Source organism: Scyliorhinus torazame, chromosome 7 (genome assembly GCF_047496885.1).
Source record: "Scyliorhinus torazame isolate Kashiwa2021f chromosome 7, sScyTor2.1, whole genome shotgun sequence".
Lineage (NCBI taxonomy): Eukaryota > Metazoa > Chordata > Chondrichthyes > Carcharhiniformes > Scyliorhinidae > Scyliorhinus > Scyliorhinus torazame.
The window spans coordinates 285,841,234-285,856,308 of NC_092713.1; the positions used below are offsets into that span (position 1 = coordinate 285,841,234).

The window sequence follows — 15,075 nt, forward strand, 5'->3', positions numbered from 1 at the left end:
GGTTGTAATGAGATTTTCCAGTACTGTTGCTTTCCAGATCCGGGGCAGCCATGTAAGAAATGAACACCAACAGGTAATTAGACTTTGATCATCATCATAAAACTCAGATAATTTGTGCTTACACACGAACATAAACTAATAAATAAAGAGTACAACTTGACATTCAGTCCCTTGTGAGAGCCAACAATGGTAGCTAAGAGGCATAGAGACATGCAAGTTTATATCTTGCATTATAGTTTGGGCTTTAGCCAACATTATTGCCTTGTACATATGGCAAAAAGGCACTATTCTAAGCAGACTGCATTTCTCTGAAATGAAATTGTGCTTAACAGCAAGGCACTGAAACGTACAGTAATAAAAAGCTGACCAAAATAAACCAGACAACCCTTCCAAAGAACGTTTTTTTTTAAACAGCATAATGATAAAACAACTTTACTCTTGAACAAAAGAGTCAGGTTAGTTTCTCACTGAACCTTTCAGATGCATGTAGAGGACCTGAACTCCAATTTATCTGTGCAGTTCAGATCTCTCACCAGAACCGAAGTTCAGCAACTGGAGCTATGATTTACGCCTTGAGATGTCTTTTGTGTTGTCGCCATTTTTTTGAGGTAAGCTGACAGGCAGAGTTAACAGATCTTGCATCTCATGCGTGGAGATGTTTAATGTTTGAATATTGCCACTTTCCCCACACATTTCCCGAAATGATTCAGCAATCAGAAATACGAAAATTATCTGTCTCACTGGCTCTCAACCTGAACAGCTTAAAATTTCAAATCAACAGCCTTGGCCGCCAAATAATTTTTGACTTAATTGATTTAATGAACAAGGGCATTGAAAGAATGAATAAATCCCTTTTGGACATTTCTTGCTGAATATGATAACTGCTTCTAATTTCTTGAAGCAAATCACATGTTCACCATGTAAGAACTTTTCCATGGTAGGATTATCATTCAGGCATCCCAGAGACACGGTTGGCTGAAGCCATTTAAAATAGGGACTCGCCTATAGAAGAGACACTTTGGACTCAAAATATTAACTCTGGGGGGAATCGTTCTCCCACCCCACCTCCTCCACCACTGCCATTGGCGGGAGTTGTGGCAGGAATCACCCAGGAGCTGCAAAATCAGTTTCCCTGCGGTGGGATTTTGCAGTCCTGACCATCATGGCAGGATAATGGTGAGTCACCATTCCTACCAGAAACCATTGGAAATCCCTTTAGCCTCCCGTCGGCAGAAAGCAAACGAACCCCGACTGGAACTTCGCCACTGTTCAATCATCCTCCCCATCATCCTCCCCATCCCACCAGCATAATTCCACATCGGTCCGGAACAAATCCAGGACTTGGCCAGATGAAGGCCTGGAAAAGATGGAGGCCTCCAGTCACCTTGGGCCCTGGAGGACCACATGCAGCAGTGAGTGGGTGATACATCTATCATATGGAACCTCGGGCTACAGGTGGACGGCTGAATGAGGTACTTTTGGGCAGCTATGGTCTGTATTGGGTCGGGGTATTAGATGGAGAGGAGAGAAATGAAAGAGGTGGGGCAGGTATATAGGTCTTGAGGAGGCCGGAGAGGTGCAGGTACAGGGGAAAGAGTGGGTTGCTGTGGGGGTTGTGGAATGGTTGAGGTGGTTTATGGAGCAGGAAGGTGGATTAGGCTGTGTTGAAGGTGCTGTGCGCAAGGAACAGGTGGGGGAAAGAGATTCAGAAAGATGGGTCTGTGCTGCCAGGGAGGGTGGGGGATGGATACTGACGGCGTTGTTTATAGGAAGACATGGTTGGGGTTGAAGGTTGTAATTGGAGTTGGCACGATTGGAGAATGTGCTTTCGCTGATGATGGGTGAAGCGCGGTGAGGCTTGTTGGAGGGGATTTGGTAATAAAAGTGGATTCTGGGGTCAGCAGAATGAGCTGGGGAGATCTTCTGTCACGGGGTAGGCTCCTTGGGAAATTTGGGGATGTGGATTTTAACCTGCAAGGAACAAAGGATTATTGCGGCAGGTTCAAGGGTAACTGTGGGAAGATCAAATGTTACAACTGGGGGATCAATGGTTATGGTAGGATGGGTAAAGGTATTAGATTGCTCTTGAAATTTAACATGAACAATGGCTGCTCGCAATTACCCTGAGCATCTTATCGTGGAGATCTTGAGATACTGGGTCTGAGCTGGGCCAATGGGGGTGGGCGGAGCTGCAGGTCATCTGAACTGGACAACTGAAGGGAAGCTCCAACATGTGTCATTTATTCAGCGAGGGCATTGGAACAGATGAGCCTGTGAAAGACAAAGGCTTAGAGTGCATGGGAGGCTGCTTGCACATGGCTCATAACGGCGTGGGCAAATGCCTTTGCCTCTTTGCACATGCATGATTCCAGAGGACACAGACCCAGAATGGGATCTCCCCGTTTGTTATTGTATGATGTCTAAATAATGCGGATGTGTAGATCCCCTATTCATGGCCTTTATATAAACAAATAAGTGGAGGAAGTGGTCTGTTATCGACTTTGTTCACCGCATTTTCTTGTACTGTTTGGGAAAAGTTCACTCGGAGAACCCGACACAAGGTTAATTTGCCCCCTTACATGTCTAGCTTCTGCACCTTTACCTGTTCTGTGTGGTAAAATAACTGCAAACACACGCTTGTCATTATTTTCTTAACTTTAATAGAATTTTAATAATTGATGCTTTGCTTCCAATTCCCCTTTCTTTGTTCTTTATTTTAGCTCAGGGAGGCAATAGGTTCTAATGGAAAGTACAGCAGATTGCTCAAACGTCCTCTGAGCTTCTCTCACAGTGCTTTCAAGCCATTTTGAGAGCTCCTTCTTCATGCAGCATTAGGTGCACCATTAAAATGCTTAATACTACCACAATAATTCCACTAAAATCTAGGAATGTGGCTCTTTGACATGTCAAAGTGTTCTAAAAAAATTGAGAGCAATAAACAATGAAAGCCTGATTCCAGTAATGAAGAGAAAGAAAATGTAATTGGCTTTCAATGAAATCGAGAAGCTGGTTCTGGAGAGAATGAAAAAATAAAGAACAATTAGAATTCTTCAGATCCTCACAGATATAATGGTCATGGATTTCAAACACCCTTGGGGGTCAGAACAAGAGTGGGCATGCTATGAAATGAGCACACTCTCGGCCAATGTGACAATGCCCCATTGCCTCTTGGGTGAACTGGAATTTTCAAATCGAGGGGCTGGGGTAGGGTGGTGCATTGGGGAGTGGGGAACCCATTTATCACCAATTGGTGGCCTATTGAGCTCCTTGAGGGCTTTGTTAGTGGCCTGTGGAGGACCAGAAGGCAATTTTCAAATCATAAAGAGGCAAAACAAAACAATGTGGTGTACAGATACCGAGCTGAATGCGGCAAACGGTTATTTTTTTAATTCGAGAAATATTTGGCAACATGGGATTTGAGGCACAAGGTTTCAGTGGCTCCTTTGGTGACTTATGTGCAGCATGACGTTGCTGGCCTGCTGTTGGTTTATCACTCCTCTGCTGATCGGCAGTGGCAGTCCCCCACCATGGATTCTGTCTGCCTTAGCTGCTCACGCTCTGCAGGCAGCCTGCTTCCTGGCAACGCTTGCCAAAACAAATTGGGTTCTAAACTCATCTCTGGCCCAATTGGGGCATTTACATTTAAAGATCAGGGGCGGGATTCTCCGACCCCCCACCGGGTCAGAGAATCACCGGGGGCTAGCGTGAATCCCACCCCCGCCGGTTGCCAAATTCTCTGGCACTGGATATTCGGCAGGGGCGGGAATCACGCCGCCCCGGTCGGCGGGCCCCCTCGGCGATTCTCCGGCCCGCGATGGGCCGAAGTCCCGCCGCTGTCATGCCAGTCCCACCGGCGAGAATCAAACCACCTCTCTTACCGGCGGGACTAGGCGGCGCGGACGGGTTCCGGGGTCCTGGGGTGGGGGCGCGTGGGGCGATCTGGCCCCATGGGGTGCCCCCACGGTGGCCTGGCCCGCGATCGGGGCCCACCAATCCGCGGGCGGGCCTGTGCCGTGGGGGCACTCTTTTCCCTCCGCCTCAGCCACAGCCTCTGCGATGGCCGATGCGTAAGAGACCCCCCCCCCTGCACATGCGCGGGGATGACGTCAGTGGCCGCTGACGCTCCCGCGCATGCACAGACTTCCGCTGGCCGGCGAAGTCCTTTCGGCCCCAGCTGGCGTGGCGCCAAATGCCTTTCCCGCCGGCTAGCGGCGCGCCAACTACTCCGCCGCGGGCCTAGCCCCTCAAGGTGAGGGCTTGGCCCCTAAAGGTGCGGAGAAATCCGCACCTTTGGGGTGGCCCGACACCGGAGTGGTTCGCGCCATTCCATCCCGCCAGGATGCCCCATCCCACCAGGTAGGGGAGAATCCCGGCCAAGATGTGGGATTGGGAGCACAAAATTATCCAGGCCTCAGGTTCCCAACCCCACATTAAAAATCAACCCACATTTTTCAGGATCAATTGGCCATACTGGGAATCTCTGGAAATCACAGCTGTCACTCAGGTGGCTACAGGTTTATATTACACTCAGGTGAAGATGTCTTTGTTTGTCTTTCGTGGAAGTGGTGGGAATAACGCCCTCAGTACAAAAACAAATCACCACTTATTTGCAGCCCATGGAAAGTACGCCGGCAGGGTGTAGACATGCTTAGTCAGCAAACAGATAATTTAAGTTAAATGCTGGTTTCTGAATCCAAATAGATTGCTGGCACTACATCATAGTATTGTGTTGAACCTCCACGTGGCAGACACCCAAAGAACACCACACAGAACATGGGGCAGGCTTCTCTGATCCTCGGGCTAAGTGTTGATGCTGTCGTAAACGCCAGAGCGTTTTACGATGGCGTCAACAGACCCCTAGGAGCAGCGATCCTGTGCCGCACAGGGGCCAGCACAGCACTAGAGAGCCTCACACTCTCCAGCTGCCGATACCGGCGTCAGAACGGGTGCCGCAGGTCTGCGCATGTGTGCTACAGCGGGCGCGAGTTTGTGCATGCGCGTGGGTTGCCTTCTCTGCGTCGTCCCCAATGCAACATGGCAGAGAGCTACAGGAGCCCGGCGCAGAGGAGCATAGGTCCCCACCAGGATAAGCCCACCCGCTGATCGATAGGCCCCGATCGCGGGCCAGGCCACCGTGGAGGCCCCCCCCCCCGGGGTTGGATCCCCCCTCCGCCCCACCAGGCCGCGCCCCCGTAACATGAACGCCAAGGTCCCTTCGGGTAGGACCATACGAGAATGGCGCCGGCGGGACTCGGCCTAACTCGGCGGCCACTCGGCCCATCGTGCTGGGAGAATCGCCGGGGGGCCGCGTAGAACGGCCCCTGACTGGCACCGCGCCGGCGCCATTGGCGCCGAATCTCCGGTCACAAGAGAAGCGTCGGAGCGTCGTCGCGTAAATCGCGCCCCGCCCCCAGGAGATTCTCCGAGCCGGATAAATCTTTCCCCAGGACTGGTCAACACTGGGCAAGCCCACGGTTCTTCTGACAATGGAGGAGGGTTTGAGGAGTTCACAGCCCTCCTGTTCTCATTCCATACAGTCAACTATTCCATCAGAAGTATTGAGCATTTTGAAAACAACATAAATTTCCAATAATAAATAGATTTACAAATGTTTCTGCAAATGTTCATCGGTTATTTGAGGAAACCTTTTTCTGAAATTCAATGCCAGGATACAGTATATCACTTATTTCAGCTCACTATCGTTATAAGATATTCACTAAATTTCAGTCTGCTTCATTCACCCTCATCTATCCAACAGTAGCGTGTTGCAGCTCATCCTGGTTCAGGAGCTGCCACATGAACATCATAAATGTACATCACTGGGAAGCCAAGAAGATTATCTTTTTAAATTTAAAGTACCCAATTCTTTCTTTTCCATGGCAAATCCAACTACCCTACACATCTTTGGGTTGTGGGGGTGAGACACACACAAACATGGGAGAATGTGCAAACTCCACACGGACAGTGACTCAGGGCCGGGATCGAACCTGGGTCCTCAGCGGTGTGAGACAGCAGTGCTAATCACTGCGCCACCATGCTGCCCTAAAAGGATTATAAAAGGATATTGAGACCACCAACAAAGCTCAAATGGCTTCCTGTTGCACATATTGAACCTCCTGATATACTCAGCAAAAACATTCTCCTCAAAGTACACCAGTGGCTGACAGCTAGCTAAGCACTCCCATAGCGACACTACAAAAACAACTCACACTCTCATCTGAAATCCCATTGTCCCCACTGAAACACACTTTGCACCCTGCAAACTGGCCACAGCCTCAACTCTCTATAGCGCATTGCAAACATCACTGACCACACCTTGGTAACTGACGCAAGCGATGAAGGCCCAGGTTTCAACCTTCTGCAGAAAATCTGGACACCCCTCAACCTCTTGAGCATGGGCCAAAAAAGACGTAGTCACTTGGTCCACAAGTGCTGAGACTGTGTCCATTCAAGTCAGACCATCATTCACATACTGAACTCCTGCCAGAGAGATCCATTCCTGGTGGCACCACCGCCATTCATGTTATTTTGTTGGCTGAAGACATTGAACAGATCGTTCACCTCTACATTGAACTATTAATGCTTCCCCAGCCATACGAATAAAAGAAAATATCTGGGTGTAAGGTGAATCAAGGTTGTGGGGTGAACTTTTTGAGAACTGCATGAGACTGGACATTTCTCCAATATGGAATTTTTCTTCAATTACAGTGTGAGAAAAAACTCAATCACCTTTACCTTGCCTGGAGAATTCGTCTGATTCCCTGTGGACTAACTCTGTGACACGGCTGCCATAATGCAGTCTGGCATCATGATCATATGCTTTCAGGGTTTCAGTCGAGCTGTAGGATTTCTGTGTAGGCACTCGGCACTCTTCGCTGTCCAGTGAGGAGCTTGTGTACCGACACTCCTTCACACACCTGCCTCGTGTCAAGGAGCGGTGTCTGCGGTCTTTGACATCCATACTTCACAAGGAAATCGTCGACTGGTAGTTATCAAACCACACTCTTGTACGTTGGAAGATTTTCAAATCACAGTCGCCTGTAAAAACAAAATTTGAAAATAGCCTTGAGTCAACACACCCATCTCAATATCGAGTTCTGGAAAGAATGAAATGATTTATATACTGTGCACATTCGCTAGAAGCAGACAATTTACTCTGTCTGGGACTAAACATCTTGGATCTGTGGCTGATAGGTAAACAGCAGCTGAAAACTTATTCTTTGCTCCTAGGCACACCATCTTGGTGTCAGAGGCTGTGTAAGTGTTCCCACCAGAACAGGCAATTGATTTATGAGAGCAAGGTGGGCTGCGGTGGTGACCAGAATTATTTTCCTCGATCTCAGTTGGATTACAACAGCTGAATAAAGATAGTCTGTCTTCTGATTTCCGAGCATGCATTTCCCCATTGGGCATACAGTAGGTCATGAAACATTTTAAAATAACAGTGCACAATAGATCAGTGGAGGAATAGACATCATGGATGTGGCCAGTAGGGGTGTGTACAGTAAATTGGCAGGAGTGTTTTATAAAATACACATTCATTGGTAACATTGATACAGATTGAATTTGATGGGGGTGGGAACTGGGTTGTGCATTTCTTCAAAACACCCCTCCCCCCGAAAAAAACCTAGCGAGTTCTCATTCTGAGTTATGCCATGGGGCAAGGGATGGTTTTGTATAATGGAAGCTGCTCTGCTCACTGCCCTGGGAGACCATCAGAAGGCAATCCAACTTGAGTCTTTCTTGTACAATTTGCTAAACTCCCTTCATAGACTGGTAGGGACTATGTGGTGAATATCACAATCACCACGAGATTCGGATTAAAACACAGCCAGTTATAATAATCGAAGTCTAGGCTGACATACAGTAGGCCTAAATACAAGCAGCAGACGCCTTCTAGAAACCACGAGACATGGCCAGATAGAGAAACACATGTCTCACTACTTATACCAGTTAGGTCATCTTAAACAATTCAGGCACCAGATGTCCTTCATTTGACAGGCCGCAAATCCCTTCAAATAACATAGCTACAGCTGCAGAAAAACCATAAAGCAATTAGGTAGCCACCTCTTGGAACACCAAAGATAATCTGGAAACTTCCAGTTATATATCAAAAGACTCTTGACACCTAAAAGATGACAGAATGAGGATGACTTGTGGACCGAACATATGGCAAAGCGATTATATTCGAACTAGTAATGAAAGAAACATCGATCAACTTTGAAAGACAGACTGCCAATAAGACATGGTGAAACTGCAAAATTGTAACGAAAGCACTCATTAAAGAGGTAAGACATAAATCGGGCTATTCACAGAGTAGAAAGAAAAATGTATAAAATGAGACAGATTTGACAGAGACAGCATTCACTCCTTTCCTGCAAGGGTGTTGTCAAAGTTCTGTTCAAACCCCCTATTTTGTCAGACAAGTCCCGTCAAACTGTCATTAGTATGAACCTATTACTCTGTTAGGTAGATTGGCCATGCTAAATTTCTCCTTAGTGTCCAAAGGTTAGGTGGAATTACAGGTTTATGGAGATAGGGCGGGGGGGCCTAGGCAGGGTGCTCTTTCAAAGAGTCAGTGCAGACTTGATGAGCCAACTGGCCTCCTTCTGCACTGTCGGGTTTCTACGATTCTTTGTTAAGAAATGTATTAGGTAGATGTTTTATCGATACTTATGGATGTTCATGTTTAAATATATCCTTCTCTTAAGGAAGATAATCTGTTTACAGATAACAAAGGATTGTTTCCAGATTCCTATTTTTAAACTCTGTAACTTTGTATTTTATACTCTGAAATATTTTAATAAAATCCCACTGAAAAATGAGCTGTTTATGGTTACTTTGACTAAGTTTAGATCCTGGACGCTCATTTAGGATGTGTTGAATGACGGGAACCACACTGAAATACTCAATAGTTTGAGCGACTTATCCAAAAGATCTCCCAATAGCGGGGGTTGCTGAAATCCGTTTCATTGTTTAGGCATGGAAAAGTAATCTCCCTCCAGTGAGAGCTGATTCTGTGTCTTGCAGGAAGATAGTTTTCCCTCCTCCAGTAGCTCAGTCAGAAGTAGACTTGGAAGATTTGCCCTTTGGCTCAAGGAATCCTAAATCAACCACAACTGCCGGCAGTTTGCGGGGGAATCGCCACTGCTGGAACATTATATTGGGAAGGGAAGTGGGAGGGCAGAAGAAATAATTGGATGAAAAGAAATTTGTTGGCACTCCTCCCACTGGAGTTGATCTGGAATAGGGGGTGCATTTGGATTCAAAACGGTTTTTGTTATGCCAGACTGCTGTCAACATTCTTACATCAGAGGACAATTCAATTTACGACAGCAAATTAAAGTCCTTCCACTTAAATATACTCAAAGCTGTCTCCTGCCACTGTGCAAGTGAATTTGCTTCATTTGCAAGTGCATTTAGCAGAACACCCCTTCTAATTAATTAATGACTTCAGTACTGAATTCTCAGTGCAGGGATGTCAAGCATGATGGCATTTTTACAAGTGCTGAACCTTCACTCCTGTCGGAATACTCAAAATGGCAGAACCATGTCCAGATAAGATGAGGACCTCATGTTTTATTTACACTTGCTGTTCTAAGAATGAATCACTGAAGTTTGTTTCCTAATCGCTCTGACAGTGATATCAGTGCACTGCTTATTGCCTTTTTAAAATAAGGTCATTTGAAAATGATGTGGGAGCTCTTTATATTAAAATTAGACACTTCTTTCTGCACACTAACACAATATGCTACAATAGAAGAATGAGACTCTGGAAAATAATATCCAGTCACTTAATATCACCGACAATATCAGGAGGGAAGAAGAAGATATAGAGAGACAATCACAAATGTGGAAGGAGACTGAAGGCGGCGGGGGTGGGGTGGGGGTAGGGGGTGCAGGGGAAGTTGTATGCCAGAGAAAAAAAAAGAGGGAAAAAAGAGACAGTTTCACAGCTTGGAGCAAACAGCAATGACTGACATCCAGGATTGTGACTACCGTAAAGGTTACAGATTCTGGACTGACGGATTAGCAGATTCTGCCAGAGGCAGTCAGTCCCCATCATTCGCTTTGGTCGCTATTTGCTTTCGGCTTGAGTTGCAGCACAGTCAAACAAGGTTGTAAAAGGAAGGAACACCTCATAATCCCCCTTCAAACTATGGAGATGAGTGAATATCTACATTTAAAAAATAATTTATGTGATTCCACATCAGGAGAAACGCACTGTAAAGTAACTGGAAATCAATAGGTGATTTTGCTTTGCTTCCAATCTGTCACTGTGGAAGTCTGAATTTGCAGCTATCCATGTTTAAAATTTGTCGACTTCTAACAGTCACATTTTCACATGCGATCTCTAATATATTACAGGAGCTCCTAGTTGTCAAAGATTATGCAAGTCGGGTCCTCAAGGGCACCCGAGGATGCAGAGAAGGTTACGTTAAAACTGAGTGGAAGCCAAGACTCCCTGTGGGAATGACAGCTTCAACAGTCTTTTTGCCAGACCCCTGTGACTGCAAGCAGAACTGTGGTATTTATTAATCTTGCAATCGTGCCCTTGAAACAAAGGTCAAATTAGGGAGACTGCACTACAGCCAGGTTAGACAACAAAGCCACGGAAAGATCCGTGTTCAGGAATTATTCACAAACCAGCTGGAATGAATTGCATATGTTGCATCTCTAATGTTGTCACCTGCTCCAGTGTAAAAGTTAGGATTTTAATTGACATCAGGTCCCCCAAATCCCGGGAACATCAAATATTGAATACAGTGGAATCAAGACAGCAGTGGTTTACTTCTAAGGTTAATATAAATCCAGTCTTCCTCCACTGGATGGAATAGTCCTAATCTAAGTGAGTTTGGGCAGTCATTTGATTTGAGAGAATAGCACGGAGCTGCCTATAATTCAGCATCAATTACTGCTCACAGGGCCATGTTAATGTGAAAATCTTCCATTGGTGCAACCATTAAGTAGATGAAGGTGGTATGTACCAATTCTCCCCACCCTAAATTTTGTTTGCCATGGCTTATATCTTGGTCCTTTCATATTTCAGAAATGCTATTGATAGTACCTCTGATTTTACCCATGTAGCTATGCCTCTGGCCACAGGGATTGCTTTTGTGGGCCGGCATAACTAACTTCATATTTTTTTCTGAATCCAGCTTCAACATCCCACTGTAGTGAATGGTGAGGAGGATGGCGACAGACATCAAGAGAATGTGGGCAGGCAGCTGGAATGGATGGATATGTTGCAGAGAAATGATGCAGACAGTGATGAATTTTGGTAAGAAAAAAGATGTGAGGCCACATAAAATACAGAGTGTAATTCTAAAGGGGATACAGGAACAGAGAGACATGAGGCGAGATGCTCACAAATCGTTGAAGTTGGGAGGGCTGATTGAGGAAACAGTTAAAAAAAAACATACATCATCCTGGGTTGAAACATAAACCGTCCCTGCCAACTCTGACAGGCTCACTGTCCTTTCAAGCTCAATTGAGTGTTGATTGGCAGTAGGCAGGTCTTTCATCTGCATTTGGGAGGAAGCCCCGCTTTGGAGAACTGTCGACCAGCTCTCCAGCCTGTCTAGGCACAGCTCTGCAATGGCCAGAAGAGGTACTGCAGTATTGTGCCTCAGCCTAAGTCCCAGGACTGCACTTGAGGTAAGTCCTCGAGGCGGTAGTAGGTATGGGATGCACTAGGGGGGGGGGAGGGGAAGGTTTGGAAGGGGACAATCTCAGCGTAGGGGGGAAGGCTGATGGGAATGAAGGACCAGAGCTGTCAGGTCCTGGACAAGAGGGCACCCCAAATCTGAAGGCTCCTTCAGATTGTGCCCCCCCCCTACCTGCCCAACCCCACCCAATGTCTTGCCCAAGATGGCGATTGATTCATTTTCAGTTTCCACTGAGCGCTCAGCTGGTGGAGGGGTGGCCAAACTGCTCATCCTATGCACATACGAGATGGGTGCCATTGATCTTAAGTGTGAGGATGGAAAAAGGCCTTCAGGTCACTGGATTGCTGCTGGTACACTCTGGCAGCAAGTTAGTGATATCTCCTGCGGTGCCGTCGGCCTTGCTCACCCTGAACCCCCCTGTGCCTGTGCCTCTCCTCCCATAGGTCCTGCAACATTCTTTGTGGACACCTGGCTTCCTGTCCCTTTGGCCCCGACCCTCTGTTCCTCCTCAGAGGAGGTGCCCTGAGCGGAGTACGTAATCCCAATCTGCTGAAATGCAGATCGCACTGCCCCTTGCACCGAAGGCTGAAATGGGCAGAAACAGAACTGACAAAAAAAGAGTCCTCAGAGCAAGGCTAACAAAGCAAATACTTCAGAAGAAAACAGAGGAAAAGATCTGAAATCTCAAGACTGGAACAACAGCAAACTCATCTGAATGCCTAACAACTCACACAACCACAAGCTTCTTCCCCACTGTTACCAGACTCCTAAACGACCCTCTTATGGACTGACCTCATTAACACTACACCCTTGTATGCTTCACCCGATGCCGGTGTTATCTAGTTAAATTGTGTACCCTGTGTTGCCCTATAATGTATTTTCTTTTATCTCCTTATCTTGTCAAGTACATAATGATCTGTTGAGCTGCTCGCAGAAAAATACTTTTCACTGTACCTTGGTACATGTGACAATAAACAAATCCACTCCAATGTTCTGGCCCACTTTCATTGTGCCCTCAGATGAAAAAAGTGAAAAAACGGGATGCCCATGTTGCCTATGCGCTGGCCTAAAAATCACACGTACAATTCCAGCTGATGGCCCTTTTGATTGCCTCAACTATCTGATTGGCAGGCATATGTCCGACTCCCATGTGTGCCCGCCGACCAAAATAACGCATGGCTTCACCCTCGTCCAGGTCAGAAGCGCACCCGAAAATAACGCGTCAAACTCTGGACTTTAATTCCATCAGATCCGGATCCAGGCTTCAGAGTTAAAAAGACTCACTGCTAATGAACTACATCACTCAAGCCTGAAGAGAACCAGCATTTATTAGATCAGGTTTAAAATTTACAACATTGTTCCCTTTTATTCTCCTCATAATTAATGCTATGGCATTTTAACTTCATGTTGGCTACAGTCTGTTGGATGAAGTTGCTGATTAATCTGGTTCCAGCAGTGGCAGGACCCCACTTTTTGTGGCTCCATTATAATGCCAGATTTTTTAGTTCTGCTTCTGTTCGGTGTCTGATGGAGGATCACATCTGATGGAATTTTGGATGGGGAGGTGCAGTGATAGCAATAAAACCAATGCTGAAATATTGAGCTCTTTTATTCTGATAATGTTAACCAACTGACATATGCCTTGGTTTGTTCCTGCATTTAACTCAAAATTTAGATAATTGACACTCATTGATACTCAGTTGGTTCCAGCAATGAATAGCTGATGTATGTAGGCTAGTTTATATCCCAGGTTTATTCTGAAACCTTGGCTAATTTAGCTGGCCTCCTCCAGGCTTTACAATTTGTCCCAGTGCCTGAGGTCGAGGTAGAAAAATATTTGGCCAGAGTTTCCTCACAGCATTTAAGGAGCACTTAGATGAGCACTTGAAATGCTGGAAAATGGGATTAGAATAAATAAGTGCTTGATGGCTGGCACAGACAACGTGGGCCAAATGTCCTCATTCTGTAAAACTCTATGTGGGGGAGGGAGGAGTTTCTAGCCGCTCATATCAGCGGGATTTTTCGGTCACGTCATTGGCAAACCCCGTCATGGGTTTCCCGGCGGTGGGGTGAGGTGGATTCAATGGGAAATCCCATTGACGGCAGCAGGACCAAAAAATCATACTGCTGGCCAATGTCGGGCTGACTCCCGCCACCGAGAAACGGGCCGCAGGGGGCACAGAAACCTCCCCCCCCCCCACCCCACCCCCCACAATGACTCTATGATACCATGCTGCCACTGATCTTTATCAGTGGTAGGTCTTCATTATACAGGCTCCTGACACTCTTGATTCTCCCTGTGTCTGCGTGGGTTTCCTCCGGGTGCTCCCATTTCCTCCCACATGTCCTGAACGATGTGCTGTTAGGTGATTTGGACATTCTGAATTCTCCCTCAGTGTACCTGAACAGATGCCGGAATGTGGCAACTAAGAGCTTCATGGATGTTCATGTAAGCCTACTTGTGACAATAAAGATTATTATTACTATAATCTAGACTTACACAATACTCACTGCCCATGAAATTCGATCGTAATAACAAGTTGCTACATTTGAGGGGAGGGGACAAAGCTCATGAAAATTTTAAATCAATTAAAAACTTATCAACCAGTAATATTGACCACAGCTCAGAGGCTTTTGGCTCAAATCTAACAGTAAAGCTCACTCTTTGTAAGTTACTGGTGAAAGAAACGTAAGCACTGAAAGTTATATTTATTTCAAGAACTGCATGTCAGATTGCATTAGGAAAGAAAAGGGTTGATTTTAATTGGGCCAGACTGCGATATGTACCTCAGCGCCTTTGGTTTCATACTCACAACACACACACACATGCACTCGATGAGGGAGGATAAGTTGGTCGTAGGTTACTCATGAGCAGAAAATGAGAATAAAGAGAGAAGCTCTGAGGGGCAAAAATATAAGGGGTTAGATTCTCCGATTTTGACGTTACATCCGGAGGAAGTGTCGGTTTTACGCTGAAAAAGTTGGTGTCGCTCCCGCACCAATGCTCTGACTGGTGAGGGACTAGCTGCCGCGCCACGTAAAACTCCCGGCCTTCACAAAATAAACTGCCGGAGAATTGCCAGGTCCGTGGCCACAAGTGCACACGGCAACAACCTGCTGCGGTCACGCCATATAACCTGGCACCAGCCTTGTGCAGACCCGGCCTGCCAGATAGTGTGCCCCTGGCCAACCCCTGGCCAGCCCTCACCAGTTCCCCAGCCCTCGCTGGAGCCCCCCTGGCCAGCAGCACGGCTCCTCCCCCCCCGACTGTGGCGGCGCTGGACACAGTCTGCAGCTGCCATGCCGGGTTCCCGAAAACTGAGAGCACACATCCTCCGCGCCGTCGGGAACTCGGCCCATCGGGGGCGGAGCATCGGGGAGGGCCTTCAGGTAATGTCGTACTGCA

General features: G+C 46.8%; 1 protein-coding gene across 4 annotated transcripts in view; it reads right to left on the minus strand.

Moving 5' to 3' along the window:
* The window catches only part of LOC140427083 (teneurin-2-like), a 3,867,843-nt gene that overhangs the window by 1,064,504 nt on the left and 2,788,264 nt on the right, over positions 1–15,075 (minus strand). For all 4 annotated transcript variants that reach the window (XM_072512582.1, XM_072512581.1, XM_072512584.1 and 1 more), the window contains one exon: positions 6,736–7,038. In XM_072512582.1, the coding sequence (XP_072368683.1) occupies positions 6,736–6,961 (226 nt within the window). In that variant the 5' untranslated portion in view covers positions 6,962–7,038. The remainder of the gene's footprint in view (positions 1–6,735; positions 7,039–15,075) is intronic.